Below are 12,201 nucleotides of genomic sequence, written 5' to 3'. Positions count from 1 at the left end.
TAAACACTAAACTAAATATACATCATATTTATTTACATTCACTCTATAGTAGGTTTATAATGTTCATAAAAACAAACTTTAATGTATATAAATATTATTACTATAGACGCATCATGTTTAATAACATTCATCTCATACTATGTTCATAATATTTAGAAAATTTTTCACTTTTGGTCCCTTGACTATTATACATAAATTACACTTTATTCTTGACTATTAAAATTTTCTAATTAGGTGCATGACTATGTAATTTGTATCACATTTGATCTTGTCGTCCAATTTCCTCTAGAATTGCTTCTTCTAGAATGACCCTTATGGAATGAGCACTTGGTCCTTGACTATTCATTGTTGTCGGAAGTGCTGCATTTGCTTCTTCTAGAATGACCACTGCATGCATTTACTTAATCCGGAAGGAGCACTTCCAACAATAGTTGACTGAAAAATTAGATGGCGAGACCAAATGTATTATAATAAATGTACATTATAATATTATATATATTTCCATTTATTTTATAGTATGTTCATAATGTTATTGCTATATGTTAATAAAAACAAAGCTTAATGTATATAAATATTACACTAAAGTAATGACTTTATGTACCTATAGATTTATTTAAAAATAAAAAATAAAAATATATCAATACGGATGTCATTCAAAAGATCTTAATTAGAGTTTTTTAATGATATATTTTCTATACATTTGTTTTATTTTTACAAAAAGAAAAAGAGAAAAATAAACTCAAGTTGAAATTAACATAAAATTATCATATAATAAGAAAATGTAAATTAATTTTAATTTTAAATGAATTTATCCAAATAATTGATATTACTAAGTTTTGGGGGGAAAACCTTTCTAGGCGTTTCTATTATTATTATTTTTATTATAATTGTTATTATTATATTATTATTATTTTTTTTATTATATATATATATATATATATATATATATATATATATATATTTCATTTAAAAGTATTATATTTTTCATCATAAGTATTACATTTTTTTTTCATAAATAATAATTAAATAATTTATCCATAATTAGTATTACATTTTGATTTAGAAGTAATAATTTTTTTTCAAACAATTTATTTATTGATTAGTATAACTGAAATGTGAATGAGAAATTAAATTTATTTACTATTCTTAAATCCATCTAGCAAGTAGCAAGCCTTAAATCCAGCAGATTATATTGTTCATTCCTAGAAGCAGCCCGGCTTGCAATACAAGACAGCGATCGTTATATCGTGGACCATGGTCCACAAAGTTTTGTGAACTATGGTTCAAAAATGGCGCCGTTTCTTTAAGTAAAGAAATGACTATCGTTAAATCGTAACGGAGCTTATATTTTTGATGTGTTAATTACAAAATGAAACTAAAGTGTATTTAAAATGAAACTGTCTCACATATTATTTTTGTATTATCAAATTAAACTGTAATTGAATTGAAATGAAATTATAGTTGTGTTGAAATGAAACTGCACTGTATATAAACAGAAACTGAACAACAGTTTCACATATTTGAGTGTATATTTCCAATAAAATTGTAGTTATATCGAAATGATACTGTAGTTGTGTTGTAATGAAACTATAGTGTATATACAATGAAAGTGAATAACAGTTCCACATATTTGAGTCTATAATGTCGAATGAAACTGTAGTTATATCAAAATGAAACTGAGTATGTTATACAAACAGAGCTACTTTTATGCGAAATGGCGCGCGGACAAGTGTTGTTTCTTTTTTCTTTTCATTAAAAGAAACGGCACCGTTTTAGACCATGATCTACAATGTTTTGTGGGCCGCGGTCCACGGTATAATTTGCCTACAAGACCGACAGTAATATAGTAATCTATACCCTATTCAAATTTAATTTGCAGCTGAAGAACGTACCTGTGAACCAGAAACCATTTCAAACACCAAAAACAGCCGCAACTAACAACCATCTGCTCTTCCCACACCCTTCTTTTATTGGATTTTGGCTCCATGTGGACCCATCATCAGTATTGCAATTCATTAGAGTCTTTCTTTGCTATAGCTTTGCATCATCTACTCCTCATCTTCATCAAACTCGCCATCACCAAGAAATGACTTGCAAGTTTTGATGAACAGATTTGGGAAAAGATCCACAAATTTTTCATCACTGCTAATATACTGTAGTTGTGGAATGTACTTCAAATGCTTCAATCCTATAGAGGGCCATCCACACTATATGTTTGAAGATTCCAAGCACTGGAGAATAATGACTCATAAGGACGAGATTGCCCGTAAATTATTCGTATGTATCTCAAATGGATATGAACAGTCGGACTTGGCGAATGGAAATCAGTAACAAAGAGTACCCTCAATAGGCTGAAAATTTTCAAAATTATTGAATCTTTGGGCCTCTTCGGGAAATAAAAGATGGACCGGCAGTGTTTTGATAGAGAATGTAACGCAGAGATGTCAAAATCTTCAAATGGCACCTTTTGGATTCTTATCCAACGAATACCTTTCTCAGGGAAATTGGAACCACTTTCATCCGCAACATGCAAAAGACTCTGCTTCTGAGCTTCTCTTACACAAAAGCCATGCAATAAACCATGTACTCTAAACTCCTTAATTTTTCTTCCACAACTACTTCTTTTGCTTACAAGAATTAAGTTTCTATCCATAAGTTCATTTATGTACCTTTTAGCCGCCGCTTCAAAACTCTCATTCTCGAATGCCTTTAGAAATCCTTCCGCAACCCATAACCTTGCAAGGTTGTTAGCATTAATCTTATAATCTTCCGGAAAAACTCCTAAATATAAAAAACAAGCTTTCAAATTATGGGGCAAGTGACTATAACTCAATGAGAGGATTCTCCAACATTCTTCATCGTCAAGAGTTGATGTTGAAGAACTCATTAGAGCATTAGCAGTATTTTTCCACTCATTTAGTGTGTTGAGTTTTGAAAATAAACCTGCTACCGCAACAATTGCTAATGGCAGTCCTTTACATTTCTCAACAATTGGTATCCCAATTGTCTCAAATTCAACACAATGAGATTTGCAGGCTTTTTTACGAAATAAATCCCAGCTTTCACTTTGATCTAAGAACTGCATTTGATGGGAAAAGTAATTGTTAGAGCTAATACAAATAGCTACCTCTGCAACGCGAGTAGTCAACAATACTCGACTCCCATTTATATCATCTGGAAAGCAACAGCTAACATCATTCCATGACTCTCTGCTCCATACATCATCCATCACTACCAAGTACCTTTGACCCTTCAAACTTTGGTAGAGCCGTAATGCTAGGTCCTCATCACTATTGTTGTTTACATTGTCTTTAGAACCAAGAAGATCTAAGAGCATTTGTTGTTAGATAATAATATTAAGACTAACACAAACTGTAGTAAACGAGTAACTTGCCTCGTTACAGCGGAAGCTTTAGGATCGCTCAAATATCCCCAGCCATAGTCGTTGGTATTGCCACGAGATGGTAAACCTGCAGAATAAAGGTTAGTGTCGTTTTGTCTACCACTTCTCTCCCGAATACGTGATGGTACGTGTCCTGAACCCGGGAGCTGTAGCTGTGGGAGGACTATTTTGCTTAGAAGCCTACATGCCATCAACATAGGCAGATATTCAGTTAAAGCTTAACTGAATATCCTGAGTTGCATAACAGATTAAGTCACTAATTGACTCAATCTCCTACTTGCACCACAGCCACCCAATAATACAATATATTATAATATATTGTATTTAGGGAAAATACTTACATTCTCCCACTTGGAGCAAGTACTGGCACAACCTTCATTAAAGAACAAAATACAAGAACCATAGTAATACGTCATCTACTAATCAAGTGAGTAATATCTACTATGATCACATGCATTTAAATTCTCTAACTTAGGTTCTTTATGAACAAACCCTACGTTTATTCTTAGTCCCTTAATGGATGTTTCTCAAAATATATTATGTGCACAACTGAAGAAAGAAACCATCCAAATTCACTGTATGATCTCCAAAATCTTAGAAGCATGCCTTAAGTAGAGATCTCTTAATGTTAGCATAATGCTAACTATATTCTATGACTTGTTTATAAGTTAACATAAACACTACCTCTAACGGCTAAGAGCTTGGAGTTGACACGTCTGTCACTCCCACTCATTAAGATAGCCAAAAGATAGTCAAGTCACAGAAACATTCCAATAACATAAACCATAAGGTCTAAGTCAATAATTTGGAATCTTAAACATACACCAACTTCCCAAATAATCTCAAGGTTCACCTCAAAATTAATTGAACATTACGAGTCTTATTATGTCTTATAAAATTGTTTTGAGCCTTACAAACCAAAAATGGCCCAGGATCAATTTTGAAGAAACTAAAGACTCTGTTAATTGCTAAAGAATTTATTAATTGGCAGTGTACCACAAGTTAAATGTTTTCGTTCTAATAAATTCATTAATATTGTTACAACATTTTCATAAATATGTTGTAGAACCAAACGTTCAATGAAATGAACTTATGAATTATAAGAACAAAAGACTAAATTAATACTTGTGGAAACTTTTGGACTTATTGCTAGACGCACAATCCAATTTGGAATGTATGAAAACAACTAAATCCATCAACTTTAGTGGAGTATCTTAATGATCTTTCCTAAATGATCACTCCCACTGATTAAGATATTCTTTAGCCAAATTAATGATATAACACTCATAATTGATTTGACCAACTAAATAATGAAGATATAATTCTCCACCATTAGTTGGGCATACTAAATAATCAATATTTGGTTCCAATTATACTCCAACTAAATGAATAATTAATGAGGACATGATTCTCCACCATAGTTGGACATACTAAAATAATAAAATACGCCTTCCAAAACCAAGTTGGAATTCGGCTCAGAAGATATATTTTATTATTGGAATCCAAAAGAGGTATATCATACCACGTAACTTACTATAGTTAGTCCAAATAACCAAGTAAGCTTCGTGAAAAAATAAGGAAGTGACTAAATACATGTTTTGCCAATGCAAACCATGAAACTTAGAATTATAATTGAACTAAATTTATAAATTCTAAGAAATTGGGATAAAGTTATTATCTAATGGGTTGATGAATTTATTTGACATAAAACTTCCTGTGAGCTAAAGTTTTAATTCTATTAAATTCAATTAAACACTTATGATAGTATTTTATCTCAATTACTAAATGGCCAGAAAAATCTAGTGACATAAAACTTGCCTGTGGGCTAAAGTTTTACTCAATAAGATCCAACTGAAATTTTATGATGAAACAATTAGCAAATGAGTTGAAGAATCAAGTGACATAAAACTTGCTTGTGGACTAAAGTTTTAATTCAATTAGATTCATTACAACCATACAATTATCAAATGGGTTGAAGAATCAAGTGACATAAAACTTGCCTGTGGGCTGAAGTTTTAATTCAATTAGATTCATTACAACCATTATGACCAAAAAACACTTAAGAGATCATGTTCCTTATCTTAATCCCTGTGGGCAAATTAAGATATATGACCTAAAGTTTACATCATAAAATTAAGCTTCATGATAGAGGTGAATCTTTATTCCTATCATCACTGATAAACCTACTAAACTACATCCCGATACATAATTGCTTGTGGGCTAAATTATGATCATAGTTCAGTATTTCATCCTAATTAATCATACAAATATAACGAAATTGCCTGTGGGCTAAATTCCATCATATTACATACAATTAATCACAATTGATATGTCTAAAACTTTATGTGACCCTAACAACTCAATATATAATTTTAACTGATTAAGGATGCTGTGGCTACTCCCCAACTAATTAGAATTATAAGATCACTAGACATTCATCAAATTTTATGTGACCCAACAACTCAATATATAATTTTAACTGGTTAAGGATGCTGTGGCTATTCCCTAACTAATTAAAATTATAGGATCACTAGGCATTTATCATTGCCATCTTTATGTGATTTGAACTTTAGACAATTTTTAGTAAATTAAAGATGATGTGGCTACTCTTTAATTAATCTAGAAATTGTAATCACTTGGCAGGGGAATTTAAAGCCTAACAAACAAATTAAACCAACACATGATAGACAATTATTAGGTATACTCCCAGGAAAGTTGGTCGAGACGAAGCTCGGTTAAATACCAACTCCTTAAACAGAGTAGCGTCGCAAGGGGACTAGTAGCAACAAGGCTTTTAAGCCAGGGCCATAGAACTAGTATTCCTCCCCAAGAAACTTCCCTAAGTCATGTGTTCTCATGTTTGAAGTAAAAGCGTTTGGGAGATCTATAAGATTGTAGATTCACCTATGGATAAGGCTTTAAATTGATGAACTAAATTGACAGACTAAACGTACATAAATTCAGGCACTACCGCAACTAAAGTTTTATGCATAGGTCCAACTTAATAAGGAACTAATATAATTCAATCCTAAAGTATGCATTTCTAAAGGCATAATAAAATTGCATAATTTAAAAAAAACAGAATATTATGCAGTGGACAAGTATGCATAAAATCAAACATTAAACTCATATATTCTAAATAAATTGCATAAACCAAAACAATTTTAAATATGAGCAATAACCTTAATATTCAAAACTAGTATGATTTCTAACCAAAAGAAATCCAAAATTTGAATAATAATATAATAGATGTATACTTTGAAATGTTAAAAACTATAAGCCCACGTGGAAAAGTTTTAATTGCATAAAATCAACTTTGTGAGAAACAGGCTAAATTCACAAATATCAAGCCATAGTATATGTTTTATTCGTAAATAAAATCTCACAAATCTCAACTGCATAATTAAACTTAATATTATGCACTTAATGTGATTAAAAGCATAAAACAATTTAAAGAGTATGAAAAACACTAAATGTGTATTCAATTATTCATACTTAACTAAATGTGGGCAATGCCATCTAAAATCATAATTCAAATACTAAATAAATTGCCAAGAAAACATGTTTTTCCAAAATCTGAATTGATTAAAAAATCACTCTCCAAAACTCAATTAATAATATTATTAATGGCAAAAAATCGCAAATAAACCAAAAAGGCAATAAATAGCCATAATAATAGTATTATGTTAATTTGGAGACTAAATATGAAAAAACAATAGTTAAAACTGTTAAACTTTAAAACATTTTTGGATATAACTTTAAAATGTAATAAAACTTAAGTCCGAAAATAAATGTCACATAAATCAATTTGGAAACAATTCATGACTTAATACCATAAAAATAATGTTATCATTAATTAAAATATTAATAGTAATAAGGAGCATTATAATCACTATGAACATTTTAATAATGACAAACATGGTAATACATATCTTAATGTTTCCATATTCTTAAGGATAAAATGTGACTAGTTCAAAATGGTAAACAGCTATAATAGTAGTTACCAATAATAATAAACTGTAATTAATGATTTGCGTACCTTAATGATGCAAACTACATCTATCAATAGCACTAACAGCGATAGCAAAGAAAAATCTCCAAAATCTCCCATCTTCACGGAGTGTTTAATTGAATCGCCCAATGGTACGCAACAGTTTATTGGTAAGAAAATGAAGTGACATGGGTAATCTTACCAATGTACCAAATATAGTAGATTACCATGAATTAATAATTATTATGAAAGATAATAAATGAGATTAGCCCCTAAACTTAATAACATTAATTAATAATAATTGCAATAAATGTAAAACTGTAATTAAGGGATGCTAAATATTAATTTCAATTTACCACATAATAATTAATCAAGACTGTAATGAGTCGGAGACTAAAATTAAGTTATAACCAAATTACCAATAATGTAAAGGCAACATAACTATGTACATTGCTTACCATTAAGAAAATAGAATGTTATTGTTAAGGCCCCGAAAACTATTAATAGATTAAAAACATAATTAACTTAAATAATAGTAAATAATTCTTAATGGCCAAAACAATAATTATAAGTCTTAATGACTTCAAATGGTAATTGTAATCCTTAGATACTTAATGACTCAAAATCAGACAATGACAATAATTATAGCACAAAATTACTTAAGTCAGGCCCATAAACCTTAATGTCCCAAGTTAATTATAACATGAATGATAAATGTTCTAATATGGAAATAGATCCAAACATTATATTATCACCAACGATAAATACCGTTAACAAAATACGGTAGTTAGTAATAATTGAAACTAAATAAACATGTTATAATCAAAAAAAATGTGCTACAATTATTATTAAAATATCAATCAAATAATAGTAGGATCCATACTGACTAAGATAGGTCCTAAATAGCCTGTTCAAAATAGGTTTTAAAGACCGGTGACTTGTGGTCCACTGGTATCGGATTGCTCCCCTATGTGGGAGGTCTAGGTTTCGAGCCTCAGTGTAGGCATAGATTGTATGGGTATCCCCCTTCCTTTGTAATAAAAAAAAATAGGTTTTAAAGTCCCAAGTGAAAATTAGGACTAAAATATGCTCAAAATTAAATGAGAAACCAACAAACTAACTTAATAGGCTATATTGTCCAAAATTAGCCTAAGGATCCAAAATTGAATGATATTTAATATAAAATCTATGAGTTAATAATATGCTATATCCAACTTTAATAAATGCTTTTCTAAATGTACAATTATAATAAAATAATTTAAAAAATATACAAAGCAAGTTTGAATTTTGCAAATTAATATATTGTTAACTCATAAATACTAAATAAATTGCAATAATTCAAGCAATTTTAATATGCACATCAATATTAAATTAAAATTCAAGTAGCAAATTTAATACTTAATATTTGCTCAAAATTGAATAATAATTTAATTGTGAATATAATGCCAAAATTGAGAGAAAACTAAAAGACATTAATACAACTCTCAATATTAAATTAAAATTCAAATAGCAAATCAGAAATTAATATTTGCTCAAAAATGAATAATAATTTAATTGTGACAAGAATTACTATAATGGTAATAATTCAATCACAAATAATGCATAATTAATCTCAATTTGAAATTTTTAATGCCAAAATTTAAAAAAATATAACTAAAAGGCATTATTATTTCAAAATTAAGCAATTACCATGTAATTTACCACTTGCCAATAAAATAATATATAATTAATTAAGGTAATATAAAGATGTCAACTTTAAACCAAATATAAACACCATTTACCAAAATTAATATATATATATATATATATATATATATATATATATTATTCAATTCAATGAGGCAATATTTATATGGTAAAAATAAATAATGGTAAATTGCAGAAAAAAAAAAAAAAAAAGAAACGTTGCGTACCAGTCATCTCATTCCTCTTCCAAATAAATGCCGGAAAACCAGCGAAGGGGATGAAGCATCGGCCATTATCCAGCCGTCCGCCATCTTCAGATGAGGAGCAACAGCAGCCGTCTTCATCGCGGAGCCACCATCGCCGACGGCCTTACGGAGAGGAGAACGCGAAGGAGGAGAGGAAGCAGCAACGGTTCGCCGGAAAACCCAGCACAGCGCTAACAACCGCCGCCATGGCCGGAAATCCAGCCACATCGCAGCCTACCGCTCCAGTCTTCTTCATGCGATGAGACCTCCGCCAACGCAGTCCTCGTTCGCTGAGGGTCGCCGCCCGCCGCCGCGAATGGAGCAGCAGTGGCAGCCGGGAATTCAGCCAACCTCCGCGGACTCTCGTCATCGCAGCTCAAAGCTTGAGGAACAGCGAAAACCGACGCCGCCGTTGTCCACCATGGGCGACTCCAAGTCGCATCCTCAACAACGTCACACCGCGTTCTTCGCGTCGCTAGAGCGATGCTCCCTTCGTCGTTGTCCATGAATGCTCATAGTTGCCGCCCTCGTCAACAACGACCGGAATCAAAATCATCGGCGACAAATTCCACGCAGAAGGCTTTGCTGAAAAGAAACCAAAAGAAAACGAAAAACAGCCCAGCAGTACATATTTCCCAAAAAATATACACTGTCATATGCTAGACAAACATTGAATTTCCTAAAATTGTTTTCCAGGAAACAAAAGAACAAATATATTTTTCAAAATATATATTTGGCACTAATTAATCAACCAGGCAGGAATTGATTGGGCTCTGATACCAAATGTTAGATAATAATATTAAGACTAACACAAACTGTAGTAAACGAGTAACTTGCCTCGTTACAGCGGAAGCTTTAACATCGCTCAAATATCCCCAGCCATAGTCGTTGGTATTGTCACGAGATGGTAAACCTGCGAGATGGTGATCCCCAGCCATCATTTGTCTCTTATTGTGATGTTGTGATACAACAACCCATATTTGCTTGTCAAAGTGGGAGACAATTGATGGATCTTCATAAACTCGTCTTGTTAACGTTGTCTTGCCGATTCCTCCCATACCTTGAATTGAGACAACTTCTCGTTGTTTAGATGAATGTTGTATTAGCATCTTCCTTATAATCTCGAACTCATTGTTCTTCCCGACCATTATGTCCTCAGTGTGTGAAGCATGATTGGAGGAACCGGAACCGTCCATCTTGACAAGTTCATCATCAGATTTTGGAATAACATCATCAGCAAGAGTAGTCTTCCTTCCTTGCGCAGCTATGTCATGCTTGTACTCCATCATGACTTTCTCCAGCTCTTCTTTAATGGCATCAATGTCTTCTATTGCTTGTTGCAATACATGACTAAGTCTATGAGAATACTGGGTTTTTTTGGCTTCATAAGTGTACCCTTGTCCCATTTCCTCGTCATCTTCTTTAAAGAGATCTACCAAATAGAGATAGGGATCAGCTTCATAGAGATCTACCACATGGAGTTCAATTTCATCTTCTACTCTGAAAGCTACATCTCTGAGCTTTGTTTCCAAGTCTTTAATTGCTTCAACACCATCCATTCTGAACTCATCGAACAGTTGTATCAGAAAACCAAGCTTTGCATGGAGAGATTGGATGAGGTCTTTGTTAAAAGGGATGAGTTCCATTTCTTGTAGGATTGGACGAGGCTCAGGATGAAAGAACTCGAGCTCTAATATTCTGATAAGAGAATTTACAGCTACACAAGCCATTGTTTTCTCTCTCTCTGTTGGTGTAGGTGTGAAGATTAGCAGAAGCAAGATGAGTGGAATTGGGTAATGCGAAAGACCATTGACGTGAGAGATTGGAGATTGGAGAAATCTGATTATTATTTTTTTTGGAGAGATTGGAGAATGAAGGTGTTTGTTGCACGAGATGAGTTGGTTAGCAGAATTGCAACTTGGTAAAGATTAGAGTTTAGCAGAATTGCAACTTGTAAAGATTAGTGAAATCTTACAGCTAGCGAAAATTTGTTTATTATGTGCCATATGTGATGTCTGCAAGTGCAAATCCTTTTTATTTTTCATTAGCTTAGTTGTAATATAATTAAATGGGTGAATTTTTTATGTGCCATATGTATTGGTTGTCCATGTGCAAAGTTAAATAAATTAAACAAGAGTAAATACTCAAAATGGTCCCTCAACTATAGCTAAATTCATAAATTGGTCCTCAACTTTCAATTTTAACTAATTAAGTCCTTAACTTTGCAATTTTAACACGATTTGGTCCTTCAAACACTTCTGCATTAACGCCAGCGCCCGCGCCGTCATCGACGATCTCCAGAAATACCCGCAGCTCTCACCGGAGCACATGGAGGCCTCCAGGATGACGCTGCACCGGTTCAGAAACACGTTGTCTTCTTCACTCTGGTACGAACTCAACTACATTGAATCCAAAAGGAGGATGAAGAAAGGCGACAGGATTTGGCAGATTGCTTTCGGCGGTGGATTCAAATGTAATAGTGCGGTCTGAAAATGCAACCGGAACCTTAAAAAATCGACGATGGACCATGAAATTACATATATATCCTCAAAAATCACAGTCAACAAACAGTCAAATAGACGGAGGACCAAATCGTGTTAAAATTGCAAAGTTAAGGACTTAGTTGGTTAAAATTAAAAGTCAAGGACCAATTTGTGAATTTAGCTATAGTCGAGGGACCATTTTGAGTATTTACTCATGAAACAATTAAACCCACGGACTTTTCCGGGCTTGTACCCACCACTTTCTCAATGAGTTAATTATCGATTTTGTCTCATAACTATTAAGATTTTATCAATTTGGTCCTCGATAACTAAAGTTTTTTAATTTAATCTCGAACTATATATTTTTTTATCCGAAATGATCCCAAGTCTATT

General features: G+C 32.3%; 1 protein-coding gene across 1 annotated transcript; it reads right to left on the bottom strand.

Annotated features, from left to right (window-relative positions):
- Window positions 1-1,942: 1,942 nt before the first annotated feature.
- Window positions 1,943-11,073, bottom strand: LOC109171354 (putative late blight resistance protein homolog R1B-19). Its single transcript, XM_019320436.1, has 4 exons — window positions 10,587-11,073; window positions 10,267-10,550; window positions 3,128-3,337; window positions 1,943-2,735 (listed from the first exon to the last, which is right to left on the bottom strand). Exons 1-4 carry the CDS (start codon window positions 11,053-11,055, stop codon window positions 2,694-2,696), a joined length of 1,005 nt encoding a protein of 334 aa, XP_019175981.1. The 5' UTR covers window positions 11,056-11,073; the 3' UTR covers window positions 1,943-2,693.
- Window positions 11,074-12,201: the final 1,128 nt, after the last annotated feature.

The sequence above is a fragment of the Ipomoea nil genome, unplaced genomic scaffold (genome assembly GCF_001879475.1).
Source record: "Ipomoea nil cultivar Tokyo-kokei standard unplaced genomic scaffold, Asagao_1.1 scaffold0317, whole genome shotgun sequence".
Taxonomy (NCBI): domain Eukaryota; kingdom Viridiplantae; phylum Streptophyta; class Magnoliopsida; order Solanales; family Convolvulaceae; genus Ipomoea; species Ipomoea nil.
The sequence above is the reverse complement of the archived record's forward strand: the minus strand, read 5'-3'. Positions and strand labels throughout refer to the sequence as shown.